The 21942-nt window shown below is 43.1% G+C and overlaps 1 protein-coding gene and 1 long non-coding RNA gene across 2 annotated transcripts in view; both read right to left on the reverse strand.

Annotated features, from left to right (window-relative positions):
• Positions 1-10178: 10178 nt before the first annotated feature.
• Positions 10179-21942, reverse strand: part of LOC118374305 (unconventional myosin-XV-like) — a 68672-nt gene continuing 56908 nt past the window's right edge. Inside the window, exons 31-38 of the mRNA XM_052485872.1 lie at positions 21829-21906; positions 21646-21742; positions 17833-17981; positions 17583-17707; positions 14764-14897; positions 14465-14598; positions 14106-14246; positions 10179-13739 (exon numbers count right to left, since the gene is read on the reverse strand). Coding sequence (XP_052341832.1) covers positions 13653-13739; positions 14106-14246; positions 14465-14598; positions 14764-14897; positions 17583-17707; positions 17833-17981; positions 21646-21742; positions 21829-21906 — 945 coding nt within the window. The 3' untranslated portion in view covers positions 10179-13652. The remainder of the gene's footprint in view (positions 13740-14105; positions 14247-14464; positions 14599-14763; positions 14898-17582; positions 17708-17832; positions 17982-21645; positions 21743-21828; positions 21907-21942) is intronic.
• LOC127914998 (uncharacterized) lies at positions 17992-19134 on the reverse strand. The gene is made up of 3 exons (XR_008089776.1): positions 18695-19134; positions 18583-18638; positions 17992-18308 (listed from the first exon to the last, which is right to left on the reverse strand). It is a non-coding gene; the product is annotated as an uncharacterized LOC127914998 (long non-coding RNA).

Consider the following 21942-nt stretch of genomic DNA (forward strand, 5'->3'; position numbering starts at 1 on the left):
GTATAAAATGGGAAATAAATAAACATGCCTTGTATTTACAATGGTGTTTGTTCTTCACTGGTTGCCCTTTTCTTGTGGCAACAGGTCACAATTCTTGTTGCTGTGATGGCACACTGTGGTATTTCAACCAGTAGATATGGGAGTATCAAAATTGGGTTTGTCTTCAAATTCTTTGTGGACAGTGTGCACATAGCCTGTCTTCTAGAGAATGGGGGCTTTCTCAATAGCAAGCCTATGGTCACTGTATCTGTACATAGTCAAAGCTTTCCTTAAGTTTGGGTCAGTCACGGTGGTCAGGTATTCTGCCACTGTGTACTCTCTGTTTAGGGCCAAATAGCATTCTAGTTTGCTCGTTTGTTTTTGTTAATTCTTTCCAATGTGTCAAGTAATTATCTTTTTTTTCTCGTGATTTGGTTGGATCTACTTGTGTTGCTGTCCTGGGGCTCTGTGGGGTCTGTTTGTGTTGGTGGACAGCGCCCCAGGACCAGAATGCTTAGGGGATTCTTCTCCAGGTTCATCTCTCTGTAGGTGATGGCTTTGTTATGGAAGGTTTGGGAATCGCTTTCTTTTAGGTGGTTGTACAATTTAACGGCTGTTTTCAGGATTTTCAATCTCTCTGTAATCTTTTTCAAAGGTGAGTAGGTTACTGCGTAGTTGGCTTTACCAGAGAGGAAGAGGCGGTCCATGAAAATAAGCCCACGAAGTAAGGATTCTTTTGTAGGGTGGTCCATCAGAGCGTGTCGAATTTGGTCAACATTGAATTGTTAATTTTCTACATGAGGCAATTTTTTGTTGTTGATTGAATAGAAGTTTCTTCATGGCTAGGTTGTTACCAATGCACTGATATAAAATGGATGCACGTTGAAAAAACAACAACTTTATATCAGAGTTGTGTCTGTTGTCATGGAGATAGAAGCCTCATCATTTTAGCATGGACATTGCCATTGAGGGCTTCCACCATTTTAAAGTGTTCAACTGGGTGGGGATTGCTACGAGTTGGGTGCAATCAACCAAAGAAGAAGAATACATTGTACTACTTTAAAATGTAGAGAACCTCAATGGTGCTTCCCATGCTGTCACAGACCGGCCACATCATGATGATGCAAAATGCATAATTTTGCATATTCCTGATATGGCTGGTGAAACTTTGCTTATTCACAATGATTCACAGCAGTAATGGCTGCCAAAAGTGCTTCCACCAATGTTTGGGCAACATTTTAATTTCCACCTAAATAGACATACCCAAATGTAATTATTTTTCATGACATGGCTATAAACAATAACTGGTTTTGTGGCATTGTTTAAGAAAGGTCTGGAATTTACCTTTCTGGTAAAAAATAATTATAAATGCTGAGACTTTCTCCTAAAACATCCAATGAGCATCGCAGATACCATTCAAATGTGTGCCGACTGATTACAACAGCAGCATAAAGCACAGAGTGATTTTGTCCGTCTGTGACCATGGAAAAGTCCTCTTCTTTCAATTCTGTAGCATTGTTTTCCATGTTGAGAGCTCAAAATCCAGCTGAGACTATCACAGCTGATGAAACCACAATGGCTGGATTGTCATCGTTTCATTTGTTATCTCTAAAGCTGGGCTCACTCGCTCAGAGGAAGAGATAATCGATTCTTTGTATGGATAGAAGACCTGGGATAACTATAGTTTTAACTAGGCTTTGTGGAAAGTACCTATTTTCTCTGGGAACTAATAGTTACTCTGGAAGTGACTACAAATATTTGAATACATATCCCAAAAAGTACTACTTTTTAAAAACTATTTCAATTCAGATCTCAGAAAGTAACTACTTTTTAAAAACTATTTCAATTCAGATCTCAGAAAGTAACTACTTTTTTAAATGTTTGATTACAGATCTCAGGAAGGGACTTCTTTCCTGAAGCTATTGGATTGGCTGCTTTAAACTAATGTCAGGAATGTATCTGGAACTGCATGTTGAAGGTAGAAATGAAAGGGATAGAGCACGCACCATCTCCTATACTATTTCAATCTATCTGACAGTCATATGTGATCTACACAATACATTTCTATCTGAACATTCCCTTGTCCTATATGTCCATTGCCCCAGGTGTACATAATCAAGTCAAACTAATTATATTCTGAACAGATAAGTATAAATAAGTTGCAATTCTCAACTACTGTATGATTCTTTCAACATGCCACTGAAAAGGTTGAAAGCGGCAATTCCTTTTACGATACCTGAAAAATACTGTAGAGTAATTCAAAGCCTTTTGCAACCGTTGCGAACAGCAAGTTGGATGCTGAGCAAAAACAACTTCAAACCTCTTTGTCCATCTGAGGGTAAGAGTCCTTGTTTCAACCACACACTACACCCTCTTAAAAGGGAAAGTTTACTCAGAATACAAACTAACACAATTTTCAACCTACCTTGGCTGTAGTTGATTCAAGAAGGCAGGTTTTTGATATTTTGCAACACTTAATAGACATATTTTGTGACTGCAAGCATTCTCAGTTTTATTTTACTAGGCAAGTCAGTTAAAAGAACAAATTCTTATTTTCAATGACAGCCTAGGAACAGTGGGTTAACTGCCTTGTTCAGGGGTAGAACAACAGATTTGTACCTTGTCAGCTCAGGGATTCAATCTTGCAAGCTTTCGGTTACAAGTCCAACACTCTAACCACTAGGCTACCTGCCGCCTCAGTAACACCTAACATTAAACTGTTCAAGAAACAGCAGAGGGAGCACCCTCCCATCCACATCGCTGGGACACCATTGGAGAAGGTAGAACGTTCCTCGGCGTCCATATCACTGACAAACTGAAATGGTCCACCCACACAGACAGTGTGGTGAAGAAGGCGCAACCGCACCTCTTCAACCTCAGGAGGCTGAAGAAATTTGGCTTATCACCTAAAACCCTCAAACTTTTATAGATGCACAATTCAGAGCATCCTGTCCGGCTGTATCACCACCTGATACGGCAACTGCACACCCACAACCGCAGGGCTCTCCAGAGGGTGGTGCGGTCTGCACAACGCATCACAGGGGGAAAACTACCTTCCCTCCAGGATACCTACAGCACCCGATGTCACGGGAAGGTCAAAAAGATTATCAAGGACAACAACCACCTGAGCGAGCCACTGCCTGTTCACCCCGCTATCATCCAGAAGGTGAGGTCAGTACAGGTACAGCTTCTATCTCAGACTGATAAACAGTCATCGGAGGGGCTGCTGCCCACATACAGATCCAAATCATTGGCCACTTTAATAAATGGATCACTTCAAATAATGCCACTTTAATAATGTTTACATATCTTGCATTACTCATCTCATATGTATTTACTGGTCATTGCCGCTCTGACATTGCTCGTCCATATATCTATATATTCTTAATTCCTTTACTTAGATTTGTGTGTAATTAGGTATTTGTTGTGAAATTGTTAGATATTACCTGTTAGATACTACCTGTTAGATATTACTTGTTAGATATTACCTGTTAGATACTACCTGTTAGATACTACCTGTTAGATATTACCTGTTAGATATTACCTGTTAGATATTACCTGTTAGATATTACTTGTTAGATATTACCTGTTAGATATTACCTGTTAGATACTACCTGTTTTTTTTATTTTATTTTTTATTTTATTTTTTTACTTTTATTTAACCAGGCAAGTCAGTTAGTGTCAACAACGCAGCTACTGCCAGCTAGCCTACTTTAGCAGTACTGTATCATTTTAATCATTTTAGTCAATAAGATTCTTGCTACGTAAGCTTAACTTTCTGAACATTCGAGACGTGTAGTCCGCTTGTCATTCCAATTTCCTTGCATTAGCGTAGCCTTTTCTGTAGCCTGTCAACTATGTGTCTGTCTATCCCTGTTCTCTCCTCTCTGCACAGACCATACAAACGCTCCACACCGCGTGGCCGCGACCACCCTAACCTGGTGGTCCCAGCGCGTACGACCCACGTGGAGTTCCAGGTCTCTGGTAGCCTCTGGAACTGCCAATCTGCGGCCAACAAGGCAGAGTTCATCTCAGCCTATGCCTCCCTCCAGTCCCTTGACTTCTTGGCACTGACGGAAACATGGATCACCACAGATAACACTGCTACTCCTACTGCTCTCTCCTCGTCCGCCCACGTGTTCTCGCACACCCCGAGAGCTTCTGGTCAGCGGGGTGGTGGCACCGGGATCCTCATCTCTCCCAAGTGGTCTTTCTCTCTTTCTCCCCTTACCCATCTGTCTATTGCCTCCTTTGAATTCCATGCTGTCACAGTTACCAGCCCTTTCAAGCTTAACATCCTTATCATTTATCGCCCTCCAGGTTCCCTCGGAGAGTTCATCAATGAGCTTGATGCCTTGATAAGCTCCTTTCCTGAGGACGGCTCACCTCTCACAGTTCTGGGCGACTTTAACCTCCCCACGTCTACCTTTGACTCATTCCTCTCTGCCTCCTTCTTTCCACTCCTCTCCTCTTTTGACCTCACCCTCTCACCCTCCCCCTACTCACAAGGCAGGCAATACGCTTGACCTCATCTTTACTAGATGCTGTTCTTCCACTAACCTCATTGCAACTCCCCTCCAAGTCTCCGACCACTACCTTGTATCCTTTTCCCTCTCGCTCTCATCCAACACTTCCCACACTGCCCCTACTCGGATGGTATCGCGCCGTCCCAATCTTCGCTCTCTCTCCCCCGCTACTCTCTCCTCTTCCATCCTATCTTCTCTTCCCTCTGCTCAAACTTTCTCCAACCTATCTCCTGATTCTGCCTCCTCAACCCTCCTCTCCTCCCTTACTGCATCCTTTGACTCCCTATGTCCCCTATCCTCCAGGCCGGCTCGGTCCTCCCCTCCCGCTCCGTGGCTCGACGACTCATTGCGAGCTCACAGAACAGGGCTCCGGGCAGCCGAGCGGAAATGGAGGAAAACTCGCCTCCCTGCGGACCTGGCATCCTTTCACTCCCTCCTCTCTACATTTTCCTCCTCTGTCTCTGCTGCTAAAGCCACTTTCTACCATTCTAAATTCCAAGCATCTGCCTCTAACCCTAGGAAGCTCTTTGCCACCTTCTCCTCCCTCCTGAATCCCCCCCCCCCCTCCTCCCTCTCTGCAGATGACTTCGTCAACCATTTTGAAAAGAAGGTCGATGACATCCGATCCTCGTTTGCTAAGTCAAACGACACCGCTGGTTCTGCTCACACTGCCCTACCCTATGCTCTGACCTCTTTCTCCCCTCTCTCTCCAGATGAAATCTCGCGTCTTGTGACGGCCGGCCGCCCAACAACCTGCCCGCTTGACCCTATCCTCTCTTCTCCAGACCATTTCCGGAGACCTTCTCCCTTACCTCACCTCGCTCATCAACTCATCCCTGACCGCTGGCTACGTCCCTCCCGTCTTCAAGAGAGCGAGAGTTGCACCCCTTCTGAAAAAACCTACACTCGATCCCTCCGATGTCAACAACTACAGACCAGTATCCCTTCTCTCTTTTCTCTCCAAAACTCTTGAGCGTGCCGTCCTTGGCCAGCTCTACCGCTATCTCTCTCAGAATGACCTTCTTGATCCAAATCAGTCAGGTTTCAAGACTAGTCATTCAACTGAGACTGCTCTTCTCTGTATCACGGAGGCGCTCCGCACTGCTAAAGCTAACTCTCTCTCCTCTGCTCTCATCCTTCTAGACCTATCGGCTGCCTTCGATACTGTGAACCATCAGATCCTCCTCTCCACCCTCTCCGAGTTGGGCATCTCCGGCGCGGCCCACGCTTGGATTGCGTCCTACCTGACAGGTCGCTCCTACCAGGTGGCGTGGCGAGAATCTGTCTCCTCACCACGCGCTCTCACCACTGGTGTCCCCCAGGGCTCTGTTCTAGGCCCTCTCTTATTCTCGCTATACACCAAGTCACTTGGCTCTGTCATAACCTCACATGGTCTCTCCTATCATTGCTATGCAGACGACACACAATTAATCTTCTCCTTTCCCCCTTCTGATGACCAGGTGGCGAATCGCATCTCTGCATGTCTGGCAGACATATCAGTGTGGATGACGGATCACCACCTCAAGCTGAACCTCAGCAAGACGGAGCTCCTCTTCCTCCCGGGGAAGGACTGCCCGTTCCATGATCTCGCCATCACGGTTGACAACTCCATTGTGTCCTCCTCCCAGAGCGCTAAGAACCTTGGCGTGATCCTGGACAACACCCTGACGTTCTCAACTAACATCAAGGCGGTGTCCCGTTCCTGTAGGTTCATGCTCTACAACATCCGCAGAGTACGACCCTGCCTCACACAGGAAGCGGCGCAGGTCCTAATCCAGGCACTTGTCATCTCCCGTCTTGATTACTGCAACTCGCTGTTGGCTGGGCTCCCTGCCTGTGCCATTAAACCCCTACAACTCATCCAGAACGCCGCAGCCCGTCTGGTGTTCAACCTTCCCAAGTTCTCTCACGTCACCCCGCTCCTCCGCTCTCTCCACTGGCTTCCAGTTGAAGCTCGCATCCGCTACAAGACCATGGTGCTCGCCACGGAGCTGTGAGGGGAACGGCACCTCAGTACCTCCAGGCTCTGATCAGGCCCTACACCCAAACAAGGGCACTGCGTTCATCCACCTCTGGCCTGCTCGCCTCCCTACCACTGAGGAAGTACAGTTCCCGCTCAGCCCAGTCAAAACTGTTCGCTGCTCTGGCCCCCAATGGTGGAACAAACTCCCTCACGACGCCAGGACAGCGGAGTCAATCACCACCTTCCGGAGACACCTGAAACCCCACCTCTTCAAGGAATACCTAGGATAGGGTAAGTAAGGGTAAGTAATCCTTCTCACCCCCCTTCTCCCCCAACAAGATTTAGATGCAAGTGGCTGTTCCACTGGTTGTCATAAGGTGTATGCACCAATTTGTAAGTCGCTCTGGATAAGAGCGTCTGCTAAATGACTTAAATGTAAATGTAAATGTAAGAACACATTCTTATTTTCAATGACGGCCTGGGAACAGTGGGTTAACTGCCTGTTCAGGGGCAGAACGACAGATTTGTACCTTGTCAGCTCGGGGGTTTGAACTCGCAACCTTTCGGTTACTAGTCCAACGCTCTAACCACTAGGCTACCTGTTAGATACTACCTGTTAGATACTACCTGTTAGATACTACCTGTTAGATACTACCTGTTAGATACTACCTGTTAGATATTACCTGTTAGATACTACCTGTTAGATACTACCTGTTAGATATTACCTGTTAGATATTACCTGTTAGATATTACCTGTTAGATATTACCTGTTAGATACTACCTGTTAGATACTACCTGTTAGATACTACCTGTTAGATACTACCTGTTAGATATTACCTGTTAGATATTACCTGTTAGATATTACCTGTTAGATACTACCTGTTAGATACTACCTGTTAGATATTACCTGTTAGATACTACCTGTTAGATATTACCTGTTAGATATTACCTGTTAGATATTACCTGTTAGATATTACCTGTTAGATATTACCTGTTAGATATTACCTGTTAGATATTACCTGTTAGATACTACCTGTTAGATACTACCTGTTAGATACTACCTGTTAGATACTACCTGTTAGATACTACCTGTTAGATACTACCTGTTAGATACTACCTGTTAGATATTACCTGTTAGATATTACCTGTTAGATATTACCTGTTAGATATTACCTGTTAGATACTACCTGTTAGATACTACCTGTTAGATACTACCTGTTAGATACTACCTGTTAGATACTACCTGTTAGATATTACTTTCTGAACTAGAAGCACAAGCATTTTGCTACGCCCGCAATAACATCTGCTAAACACGTGTATGTGACCAATAACATCTGCTAAACACACGTATGTGACCAATAACATCTGCTAAACACACGTATGTGACCAATAACATCTGCTAAACACACGTATGTGACCAATAACATCTGTTAAATGCATGTATGTGACCAATAACATCTGCTAAACACATGTATGTGACCAATAACATCTGTTAAACATGTGTATGTGACCAATAACATCTGTTAAATGCATGTATGTGACCAATAACATCTGCTAAACACACGTATGTGACCAATAACATCTGTTAAACATGTGTATGTGACCAATAACATCTGTTAAATGCATGTATGTGACCAATAACATCTGCTAAACACACGTATGTGACCAATAACATCTGTTAAACATGTGTATGTGACCAATAACATCTGCTAAACACACGTATGTGACCAATAACATCTGTTAAACATGTGTGACCAATAACATGTGACCAATAACATCTGTTAAACATGTGTATGTGACATCTGCTAAACGCATGTATGTGACCAATAACATCTGCTAAACACACGTATGTGACCAATAACATCTGCTGAACACGTGTATGTGATCAATAAGATTTGATTTGATTTGCCTGTGTAATAAAACTGTAATTACTTTTGGATCAACATTTTATTTGCATGTCATTGCATACAGTCATACTCTGGTAATTGTATTTTAATTGCGAAGCAATGAGCTGAGTTTTTGTAACTACTGTACAAGAGGTATAGTGACTGTTCCTTATTCCACTTTTGTAAAGACTGCATTATTATGGAATTATAAATGAGTTTACAAAGTCCTAGGTAACAACAATGTTGCTATTGTAGTAATCACAAGGTTACTACAAAGGTTATTACTAAAATGTATAAGAACTGGATGTCAAATGGTACTGTATCACTTATCTCACTCATTATGGCAATATAGTCATTTTCAATCAAACTGAAACCCTTAGATTTAATATTAAGGTAGCAAATTGTGAATACTGTCCATGTGTGTGAACTTTGGATATCTTGAAGAGACACAGCTCTGCCACAAACCAGACCTGTTGTGGCAGTAAATAATGAGCCCACTAATAATGAGCCCACTAATGAGCCCGTCAATAAAACAAACAAAACAAACTTTTACTTTTTTGTGTGTGAGGATTTCTGGATCCCGTGTGGCTCAGTTGATAGGGTATGGTGTTTGCAACACCAGGGTTATGGGTTCTATTCCCACTGGGAAAAAGTACAAGAATGTAAGAGCATCTGCTAAATTACTCAAATGTAATGATAGAGTGTACTGCCCTGTTGAGGAGAGCGTTTCATTGTACCGTTTACACTGTACCCTGTGCATGTGACCAATAAACTGTAGAGGAGAGCATTTCATTGTTTCCTGTGCATGTGACTAATGACCTTTGGTTTATTTTGAGACCATTTGACTTGAGCCTGTTGTAATCTGTTTATTGTATAATTAGCCTAGCAGTAGTAATTATCATGTTATGGGTTAGATGGGATGATCTATGTGCATTGTGTTTGTGCTGAGATAAAGGGGGCCTATCTCTGAGTGCAAAAATGATTCCATAACATAACATAAGACCGCTCGAGCGCCTGTTGATTTTGTCCACCCATAATAGACCCGATCAGGACACACAGGTTGAAATATCAAAACGAACTCTGAACCAACTATATTAATTTGGGGACAGGTCAAAAAGCATTAAACATGTATGTCAATTTAACTAGCTAGCTTGCTGTTGCTAGATATTTTGTCCTGGGATATAAACATTAGGTTGTTTTGTCACCTGAAATGCACAAGGTCCTCTACTCCGACTATTAAACCACAGATAAAAGGGTAAACCAAGTTAGTTTCTAGTAATCTCCCCTCCTTAGGGTCTTCTTCTTCTTCTTTGGACTTCATATGGCGGTTGGCAACCAACTTCAAGGTGCATTACCACCTCTAACTGGACTGGACTGTGGACCTCAGTTCATCTTTTAACCACCCACATGGGTATACGCTGCTAAAAGCCAATGAGGATATGGGAGAGGCGGGACTTGCAGCGCATCAAGCATCACAAACAGAACCAAGTTCTATTTTTAGCGCGCAGTGTGGGTGCAATGATTGACTAACCTGTATGTGTACATGTATTTTGCAATGGTCGTGCTCGCGCTGTGTGGTCAGCATGTGAGGGTTGTATAGCCATGTGTCTGGGGTTTGCTCTGATAGACCATAATCACTGTCTTATAACTTTACTGTTTTTTTATACTCTTAGAATGAATATGCAGTTTATTTTTTAAAAATACATTCTTAGAGATTGAAAGTAGTGTTAGGTTTAAGGTCTTTGTGTTTGAGAAGTGTAATTATCTAGTGGACAGCAGTAGACTGTAGGAATGTGTACTACCAATAACTCAAAGCCTGACTGATTGATTTTATGTACCCTTTATTTAATTAGACATGTCAGTTAAGAACAAATTCTTATTAATAATGACAGTCTACCCCGGACAGACCCTAACAACGCTGGGCCAATTGAGCACCGTCCTATCGGACTCCCAATCAAGGCCGGTTGTGATACAGCCTGGATTCAAACCAGGGTGCCTGTAGTGACGCTTCTAGCATTGAGATGCAGTGCCTTAGACCGCTGCGCCACTCGGAAGCGCAGCGATAAGAAGACCTGGGAAAGGCCCAGAGGAGTGAGAAGGCTCTGGACTCTGGGACACGATAACACCAAGAGGAACGGACTCAGTTTCTGCTCAGCAACAGAGACTGGTTGTTCATCCTAGACATACGGTAGGGGGGTCTAGTCAGAAAGGTATACATCTATGTGCTTGTGTGACCTGTAGATTGTCTTTTGCAGCTGCAACACTCAGTGTGGTGAATAAATCTAGCTTGATTTTTCTCCGAGTCCGTCTGGAACACAGGAGGTTGGTGGCACCTTCATTTGGGAGGACGGGCTCGTTGTAATGGCTAGAGCGGAATAAGTAGAATAGTATCAAATACATCAAACACATTTATTTTACCTTTATTTAACTAGGCAAGTCAGTTAAGAACAAATTCTTATTTACAATGACGGCCTAGGAACAATGGGTTAACTGCCTGTTCAAGGGCAGAACGACAGATTTGTACCTTGTCAGCTCGAGGGTTTGAACTTGCAACCTTCCGGTTACTAACCACTAACCACTAGGCTACCCTGCAGCCCCGGTTTGATGCCATTCAATTTACTCCATTCCAGCCATTCTTATGAGTCGTCCTCCCCTCAGCAGCCTCCACTGGTCTGGATTATTGTACCAGAAATTAGAACCTACCAGTAGCCTGCAAAGATTCCAGGATTGCCAGGCCTACTGTAGGCTTCTGGGCTAGAAGTTGTTTCCATACTGTAGTTATGTAAGAATGGGACAGGTCAGTTTGTGGTTTTATAGGCCTATCAAACTAAACACAGCTGGAAAACAGTATCTCTTTCTAACATAGCTTTTCTATTAGCAATACATGTTCACATAGAATTTAAACAACAATACCTTATTCATCAAGCTTTTTCATAGTTATACACATCAATCCCCAAAATATTTTCAAGGCCAGGCACAACAGGCTGAAATGAAATGTTTGCTTCTACTTATATATTTTGAGATTTGTTGGTATTTTATAATATGAGTAATTTCTAAAAAAGAAGCATAACATTTTTTTAAACTTGATAAAAAAATATATTTTCTTTAGTTTATCATACTATAGTGCCACTTTAAAATTGACATATATGAATCTTTTCAAAACTCACTACATTAAATTACCAATAATTTAAAAGACCATTGCATAGATAGTGTTACAAACTGGACTATATTCAGTAACCTACTTTGAAGAGATGGTGATTGGGTATAAAAAGGCATTTGGCCTCCAAATTCAGTGTTCTTAAACTGACACTTCCTGAAAATACCTCTTCCCACAACTAGTTTTTCTCAGCTTCAGAAGCATCTGCATTTACAACATATTGTGTGGTTATCCTTAAATATATTCTCCAGACTTCCCCTGAAGGAATTGTTGAATCACTACATGACCAAAAGTATGTGGACTTGTCGAACATCTCATTTCAAAATCATGAGCATTAATATGGAGTTGCTCCCCCCTTTGCTCCTTCAACAGCCTCCACTCTTCTGTGAAGTATTTCCACTAGATGTTGGAACATTGCTGCGGGGACTTGCTTCCATTCAGCCACAAAAGCATTAGTGAGGTCGGGCACTGACGTTGTGCGATTAGGCCTGGCTCGCAGTCGGCATTCCAAATGATCTTTTACACCGATCTCAACAAACCACTTCTGTATGGACCTCGCTTTGTGCATGGGGGAATTGTCATGCTGAAACAGGAAAGGGCCTTCCCCAAACTGTTGTCACAAAGTTGGAGGCACAGAATCGTCTAGAATGTCATTGTATGCTGTAGCGTTTTCCTGAAAAGATTTCCCTTCACTGGAACTAAGGGGCGTAGCCCGAACCATGAAATACAGCCCCAGACCATTATTCCTCCATCAAACTTTACAGTTGGCACTATGCATTTAGGCAGGTAGCGTTCTCCTGGAATCCGACAAACCCAGATTCGTCCGACGGACTGCCAGATGGTGGAGCGTGATTCATCACTCCAGAGAACTAGTTTCCACTGCTCCAGAGTCCAATGGCGCTGAGCTTTACCTCACTCCAGCCGACGCTTGGCATTGTGCATGGTGATCTTAGGCTTGTGTGCAGCTGCTCGGCCATGGAAACCCATTTCAGGAAGCTTGTGGCGAACAGTACTTGTGCTGACGTTTCTTCAAGAGCCAGTTTGGAACTCTGTAGTGAGTGTTGCAAATGAGGACAGGCGATTTTGAATCACTACATTTTTCCGCACTTGGCAGTCCCATTCTGTGGGCTTGTGTGGCCTACCACTTCGCGGATGAGACAATTTTGCTCTTTTATTGTGAAGATGTTTCCACTTCACAATAAAAGCACTTACAGTTTACCAGGGCAGCTCGAGCAGTGCAGACATTTTACAAACTGACTTGTTGGAAAGGTGGCATCCTATGACCGTGCCACATTGAAAGTCACTGAGCCATTCTACTGAAAATGTTAGGCTATGGAGATTGCATGGCGGTGTGCTCGATTTTATACACCTGTCAGCAACGGGTGTGGCTGAAATAGCCGAATACCCTCATTTGAAGGGGTGTCCACAAACCTTTGTACATATATTGTATGTTGTACATTTTTTATTCTAGATAACATTTTCATTGGAAAAATGCGCCAAAAATGCATTTTTATGTGCGTGTCTAGTATTTCACAGATAGAAAGATAACAAGTATTTATCCACAATCTGCTCTGGACAAGTCCGGTCATGGAGTGTCTTAACAAAATTAAACCAAAATATTTAGACTGACTTTATCCAGTGTCCAGAAAATTAGATTTGCATGATATGAACATATGTGGCCATTTAATGCCATTTAATTAGATATTGCGTCATTTGCATATTTAAACCAAATATTTCAGAAGAATTGTAATACAAAAAAAATATTATAATTGTTTCTGCATTCAACTGGTAAAAGTTCATTGCTATATTGATTAAGGGGAAAAAATTACCATGTGAGGGTGTGGTGCCTGGCCTTAAATTACACAAACATTTATTGCAAATAAATCGTCACATTGATACATTGGTTATATAAACACGTACAAAGGAATTTAAAAATGTGGACATTCATTGGTACTCATAGCTGTAATATGTCAATTTTTTTTATAACTAAATGTTGTAGATAAAAATATGAAGGCATTAATCAATCAAAGGCCCGTTAATCAATAGGCTGATCCTAAGACATCTAGGCTGAGGGTATCAGCAGGCTCCCTCTCTAAGAGTGTCTGTGTGTGTGTGTGTGTCTGTGTGTGTGCGCGTATCTACTAGTTGCGGCTAGAGACAGAACTATTGATGGGTGGTTGTACCAGCTTCTCCATAATGACAGCAATGATGTGGCACAACTCCTTGGCCTGTAGGGCAGAGAACACACAGACACACAGACACACACACACACACACACACACACACACACACACACACACACACACACACACACACACACACACACACACACACACACACACACACACACACACACACAGAGACAGACACACACACACACTATTGAGTAGCGTTCAGGTTGCATCTCTAACGTGTGCTGTCCCTTCTACTGTCTAACCTCACAGCTTACACAACTAACCCATACACCAGTGGTCACCAACCTGTTGTCCTGGAAAGCTCCAACTAAATTCTGCACTCCATGTATCTCTACACGGGACTGGGGGTTGGTGACCACCACACTGTCATAGCCTGCTGTGTACTGAGTTGTACTTCACCTGCTTGAGGTGGACGGTGATGGTTTTTGGGCGTCCTGGGTTGCCGTATTTGATCTCCACTCCTGGCACCTTCTTGTCCTGCTTGGATTTGACCAAGCTCAGTGACTGCACTTCTACCAACGGGATTACAAACGCCCGCTCCTGAATAACACAGCAAAATGGTTAGAAAGCATTTGTAGATGCGAACTAGAAATTATTAAAACATTAATAATAGCAGACATCTTTCAAAGCCACAGATCCATAAAATCCATCGTGATCAATCAGTTCACTCATAATTCCCGAAAACACTATGCCTACATTATGTACGTGTGGGGTGTCCCTCCACACACAACAGTGTTTCTGGGGTGTAAATTCATTACCTGTGTTTTGGGATGGCAGAACAACACTTCCTCTTGGTTGACAGCCACCAGGCAGGGCGAGGGGCAGCTGCGATGGCTGACCTTCTGAGCCAGGAAGATATTAGAGCCGAACAGAGGTAGGGAGCTCAGGCACTCTGGGGATAGAGGCAGCAAATCAATCAATATAATTGTACTCATACAGCATTATACTGTAGATATAGTGAATCTAAATATATTTGCAAATACATTTATCACAAAGTGCTTTACACAACCAAGGCCAAAATAAAAGTGTTAAACGTGTGTGTGTGTTGGTGCCTCACCGAGTAAGCGTGCTTTGGCATCGTGGGGGCTGAGGGACAGCATGGTGGTTCTCTCTCTGAGGGAAATAGAGTGGATCTGCTCCAGGTTGGTGCTGCCCCCTTCCTGTCGGGGGAGGTACTCCTTCAGTTCAGGCCTGACAGGGACAGAAGAGAGAGAACTATCAGTAACTCTATCACTCTTAACACAGGACAGAGAGAACGATCACTTATGTCCGGTTTGAAAACAACCGTATGGCTCACAGTGAGGGCTGCTGAGTGTAGGGGCTAAGGCAGTGTTACTCATTGCGAGGCTCGCGGTGATTTTCTGATTTCCCTGGATGGGGAAAATTGTTCCCTGGATGGCAGATAGATGGCAGTATAGCGCAGCTGTTGAACAGAAAGGCCGAAATAGAACGTTTGTCGAAATAGAACACAGCTACACATATCAGTTTGCTACTAGCTAATTTTGCAATCTGTTCGACATGGATCGATTTATTGTAAAAAAATCTAAATCTATTGACAATGAAAATGAGGGGGAAGAGCTGGAGAACAATGTGACTGCTATGAACGAATAACCACCGGAGAACAAGGAAAATCAGGAAGATGGCAGTGGGGAAATGCAGCTAGCTAATGTAGCTAATGTAGCTAATGTGGCTAATGTAGCTAATGTGGCTAATGTAGCTAATGTGGCTAACGTGGCTAACGTGGCTCCGGTGGCTAAGAGAAGGATACGAGTCAAGAAGAACACCAAAAGTTCCAAGAGAAGTGGACAGAAGTCTTTTTTTATACTGCATGATGGGACTAGCTCACTTTGTCTTATTTGCCAGAAGACAGTCAATTGTTTTCAACTAGAAAATTTTGAGCAACATTTCAAGTCACACATTACCCACTTTGACACAACATATCCGTCACAAAGCAACCTCAGAAACATCAGAATAACACAACCCAAAGGACAACAACAAATGATGGACAGATCTGGCACTGTTGCAGAGAAGACGACAGAGGCAACATGAGATTGCTTGGATACTCGTGAGAAACAAGAAGGCCTTCACAGACGCGGAGATTGTCAAATAATGTTTTTTGGCCTTAACTAAAATATTGTATGTTACATTTTTTGCTGAAAATAATATTGACTGGTCAAATCGGGCATCTGTGTGCACTGACGGCGCCCCAAACATGCGAGGGAAGGAGAAGGGACTCAGGCCTGATGAGAAAGAGAGGATATTCCCGAATGTGTTACGTTTCATTGTATCATTCATCAGGAAGCACTTGTGGTTAAACGGGTGACTGAATTTGATCCAGGAAGTCGTGCATGTGATGCACATGATAATTGCGAGGGCACTGAATCACCTGCGGTTCTGCAAGTTGCTGGAGGAATACCAGACAGAATACAGCAGCTCTCTCTCCTCCCTCAAATCCGTGAATTTGTTGCGAGCAAGGGGAGAGAGGAGCCAGAGCTGGATGATCCACAGTGGATATTAAAGCTGTTTTAACAGACATCACCTACCACCTGAACACGGTGAATCTCCAGCTCCAAGGGAAAGATACAACTGTGAGCAAAATGCTGCATGTGGTCACAGCATTTCAAAATAAAATCACTACACTGTTCATACCTGACAGATAGATTGTCCATTTCCCCAAACTCAGAGCAGTCACCACATCCAACCCAGACATACTGCAACATGTTAACTTTGATGCATTTGTGTGTGTGTTGAAAGAGTTGAAGTTGGAGTTTAGGATATCCTGGAGTACAAGGAGTTTTTAAACTTCATCGAGAACCCCTTTCATGTGCCAGTGTCATCCCTGACCCCAGTCATCACAACCCTCTGTCCTGACTGTGCTGGAATAGAGAGTGAGATAGTGTCATCTCTCACCCCAGTCATCACAACCCTCTGTCCTGACTGTGCTGGAATAGAGAGTGAGATAGTGTCATCTCTCACCCCAGTCATCACAACCCTCTGTCCTGACTGTGCTGGAATAGAGAGTGAGATAGTGTCATCTCTGACCCCAGTCATCACAACCCTCTGTCCTGACCGTGCTGGAATAGAGAGTGAGATAGTGTCATCTCTGACCCCAGTCATCACAACCCTCTGTCCTGACCGTGCTGGAATAGAGAGTGAGATAGTGTCATCTCTGACCCCAGTCATCACAACCCTCTGTCCTGACTGTGCTGGAATAGAGAGTGAGATAGTGTCATCTCTGACCCCAGTCATCACAGCCCCCTGTCCTGACCGTGCTGGACTAGAGAGATAGTGGAGCTGCAGGGAAAATGACACATTGTAAGGTGAACTAAGATCAGGTGTTACCTATTTCTGGAGCCTTGTGTCAGACACAGAGTATCCACTTCTGAAGCAGTGTGTGCAAAAGGTGACATCCATTTTTTTTAAAGGACTTATTCATGTGAAGCAACATGTTCAACAATGAATATTGTGAAACAAAAACAGAGAAACAGACTGACCAATGCACACCTGGATTGCCTCACAAGGATAGCAACAACAGACTATACATTTATGAATGAATTCAGTCAAGGAGCAGCAGGGTCATTTTCTCTCATCCAACGACTGAGGTAACCTTTAATATGGGTCTTATACATGTGATGTAGCCTATGTGATGTGTGTATGTATATATTTGTGATGTGCTGTACATCAAATCAATTACAGGTGCTCTATTGCTCTCAATTTGCTCTCAAATTGGATAATTCGATAATATTGGAAGAAAAAGTATAACAACTTAAAGATCTGTGCGGCTCTCTGAATGATTGTCTCAACCCAAAGTGGCCCCCTTACAAAAAATAGTGAGTAGCACTGAGCTAAAGGCTAAAGGTTAAGACTAGTACTCACACAGAGGGCTCTTGAGTAAGACCCTGTGCCAGACGCTGCAGGACAGCCAGCTCTGCCATCTGCTGGACAACATTGGCACCACCGCTTGGCAGCAGCAGTTTGCCATCCAGGTAATCACCCAGGACCTGCAGGTAACAGACAGGGACAGAAGGAGTTCATTGAACTACAGGGACAGAAGGGTTGTCACCACTGACATAACTGGAGGTGTTTTCTATGGTAATAACAGAACTCGGGGTCGTTACTACGGTACCTGTTGGAAGTGGAACTCCAGGTACAGGTCATTGTCGAAGTGAAGCGGGTGTGTCCACATGACGCGGTGGAAGGACAGGAAAATGGAGCCGTCATCCAAAAGGAAGTCAAACAGGTACTCATCAGGGTGGATTGGCCGCATCATCCCCTCTGACGGAGGAGGGGAAGAAGAGAGGCAGGAAGGAGGTTGTGATAAGGCAGGATGAAGAGAGAAGAAGAGAGGCAGGAAGGAGGTTGTGATAAGGCAGGATGAAGAGAGAAGAAGAGAGATCTTTCTGCTGCACCACAAAATCTCTACACATTCATTAGCTATAATACATCTCTACACAGTCATTATCTATAATACATCTCTACACATTCATTATCTATAATACATCTCTACACATTCATTACCTATAATACATCTCTACACAGTCATTATCTATAATACATCTCTACACATTCATTATCTATAATACATCTCTACACATTCATTATCTATAATACATCTCTATGAAGATAGATCTCTACAGAGGCAGGATATAGATAGATCTCTACACAGTCATTATCTATAATACATCTCTACACATTCATTATCTATAAAACATCTCTACACAGTCATCTATAAAACATCACAGTCATGACTACACATCCCTACACAGTCATGACCTAAAAACATCCCTACCATGACCTATCTCTAAAACACATTCATAAAACATACCTATAAAAACATCCCTACATCTCTATAAAACACAGTCATTATCTATATTACCTATAAAACATCTCTACACAGTCATGACCTACAAAACATCTCTACACAGTCATGACCTACAAAACATCTCTACACATTCATTATCTATATAACATCCCTACACAGTCATGACCTATAAAACACCCCTACACAGTCATTACCTATAAAACATCCCTACACAGTCAATACCTATAAAACATCCCTACGCAGTCATTACCTATAATACATCTCTGCATTTAGCAAAATAATACCATCTGAGTGCTGTTAATCTGACTAATGTTGGAGGATTTATTCTGTTTTAATGTTACTACTGAATCACTATGATAAATATAATCATTTTTATTGTTTTATTTTATTTTTAACAAAGCTGAGATTTACTTTGCAGTTCAAAGTGTAGGCATACAGGTTAAATCAGCTATTGACAGAGTCATGGAGGCGTAACAGGAAGATCGGAATGCTGTGAACCAAGAGGTTGTGAGTTCAAATCCCAGGTGAGGACATGTTGAATAATAATTACTGCATAAATAAACACACAATGTAATTCGTGACATCCTAATGACTCATCTCTGTTTTGGGGGGCATCATGTGACAATTAGAATCAGAATAAATTAGAATGTGATAGGTTATGTGATCACATTGAACATTTCACATGTGAGATCATGTGGGGTTTTTTACTGTAAGGGAAGGCTTTTGTGGTCACAAAATTAATGTCTCAACAATATTTAGTCAAGTTGCAGGTGAACAGTTTGGGGGAGTAATTTGGGTTATATTGTCACGCCCTGACCTTAGAGAGCCTTTTATTCTCTAATTTGGTTAGGTCAAGGTGTGACTAGGGTGGGTACTCTAGTTTTTGTATTTCTGTCACGTTCTGACCTTTATTTCCTTTGTTTTGTATTTATTTAGTATGGTCAGGGCGTGAGTTGGGGTGGGCAGTCTATGTTTGTTTTTCTATGATTTGGGTATTTCTATGTTTCGGCCTAGTATGGTTCTCAATCAGAGACAGGTGTCATTAGTTGTCTCTGATTGAGAATCATACTTAGGTAGCCTGGGTTTGACTGTGTGTTTGTGGGTGATTGTTCCTGTCTTTGTGTTTGCACCAGATGGGACTGTTTTAGGTTTTCTCACGTTTGTTGTTTTTGTTAGTTATCTCATGTGTAGTGTCTTTATAAATTAAAGAACATGAATAACCACCACGCTGCATTTTGGTCCGCCTCTACTTCACCTAAAGAAAGCCGTTACAATTTCTATCTTGGCCTGGTATGGTTCCCAATCGGAGGCAGCTGTCTATCGTTGTCTCTGATTGGGGATCATATTTAGGCAGCCTTTCCCACTGGGTTTTTGTGGGATCTTGTTTTTGTGTTGATCCCTGTGAGCTCAACCGAACGTCATGTTTCGTTGCTCTTTATTGTTTTTGTGAGTTTCAATTAATAAACATGTGTGCACCTCAGCCACACTCAAGGTACTAAATGATATCATAACCGCCATCGATAAAAGACAGTACTGTGCAGCCGTCTTCATCGGTCGCCAAGGCTTTCGACTCTGTCAATCACCAAATTCTTATCGGCAGACTCAACAGCCTCGGTTTTGGATGACTGCCTTGCCTGGTTCATTACTTTGCAGACAGAGTTCAGTGTGTCAAATCAGAGGGCATGCTGTCCGGTCCTCTGGCAGTCTCTATGGGGTGCCACAGGGTTCAATTCTCGGGCCGACTCTTTTCTCTGTATATATCAATGATGTTGTTTGCTGCGGGCGATTCCCTGATCCACCTCTACGCAGTTCTATATACTTTCGGCCCGTCATTGGACACTGTGCTATCAAACCTCCAAACGAGCTTCAATGCCATACAGCACTCCTTCCGTGGCCTCCAACTGCTCTTAAACGCGAGTAAAACCAAATGCATGCTTTTCAACCGATCGCTGCCTGCACCCGCATGCCCGACTAGCATCACCACCCTGGATGGTTCCAACCTTGAATATGTGGACATCTATAAGTACCTAGGTGTCTGGCTAGACTGCAAACTCTCCTTCCAGACTCACATCAAACATCTCCAATCAAAAATCAAATCCAGAGTCGGCTTTCTATTCCGCAACAAAGCCTCCTTCACTCACGCTGCCAAGCTTACCCTAGTAAAACTGACTATCCTACCGATCCTCGACTTCGGCGATGTCATCTACAAAATGGCTTCCAACACTCTACTCAGCAAACTGGATGCAGTCTATCACAGTGCCATCCGTTTTGTCACTAAAGCACCTTATACCACCCACCACTGCGACTTGTATGCTCTAGTCTGGCCCTCACTACATATTCGTCGCCAGACCCACTGGCTCCAGGTCATTTACAAGTCCATGCTAGGTAAAGCTCCGCCTTATCTCAGTTCACTGGTCACGATGGCAGCACCCATCCGTAGCACGCGCTCCAGCAGGTGTATCTCACTGATCATCCCTAAAGCCAACACCTCATTTGGCCGCCTTTCGTTCCAGTACTCTGCTGCCTGTGACTGGAACGATCAAAAATCGCTGAAGTTGGAGACTTTTATCTCCTCACCAACTTCAAACATCAGCTATCCGAGCAGCTAACCGATCGCTGCAGCTGTACATAGTCTATAGGTAAATAGCTCACCCTTTTTCACCTGCCTCATTCCCATACTGTTTTTATACTGTTTTTATTTATTTACTTTTCTGCTCTTTTGCACACCAATATCTCTACCTGTACATGCCCATCTGATCATTTATCACTCCAGTGTTAATCTGCAAAATTGTATTATTCGCCTACCTCCTCATGCCTTTTGCACACATTGTATATAGATTGCCCATTTTTTTCTACTGTGTTATTGACTTGCTAATTGTTTACTCCATGTGTAACTCTGTTGTCTGTTCACACTGCTATGCTTTATCTTGGCCAGGTCGCAGTTGCAAATGAGAACTTGTTCTCAACTAGCCTACCTGGTTAAATAAAGGTGAAATAAATAAAAAATGTGGAACTCTACGTACGCTGCGCCTTGGTCCGTTAATTCATTAGACGATCGTGACATACAGTATATAATCTATAGCATGTTAGCTATATGATGTCTGTTTGTCCTCCTACCCTGGTCCCGGCTGGCATGGATAGAGAACTCGTTGACTTCTGACAGGTCCTGGATGCCCATCTCTGTACACAGCTCTTCCACCACCTCCTGAGCCACCTGGGTACACAGAGTCAATCTTTATTTTCATTCATTATGATAATGAAAGGGAGGCAGGGGAAGGGAGAGAAGGAGTCTTGACTTACGCTAAAGCTGCGTATCTTACAGGGGAAGTCTACTCCACCCGGCAGCTTGATGGGGAACCGGCGAGAGCTTCTGCCAGCCTACAGAGAACAACACACACCAAGCGATGACGGAAC

This window comes from Oncorhynchus keta, chromosome 3 (assembly GCF_023373465.1).
Source record: "Oncorhynchus keta strain PuntledgeMale-10-30-2019 chromosome 3, Oket_V2, whole genome shotgun sequence".
NCBI lineage: Eukaryota > Metazoa > Chordata > Actinopteri > Salmoniformes > Salmonidae > Oncorhynchus > Oncorhynchus keta.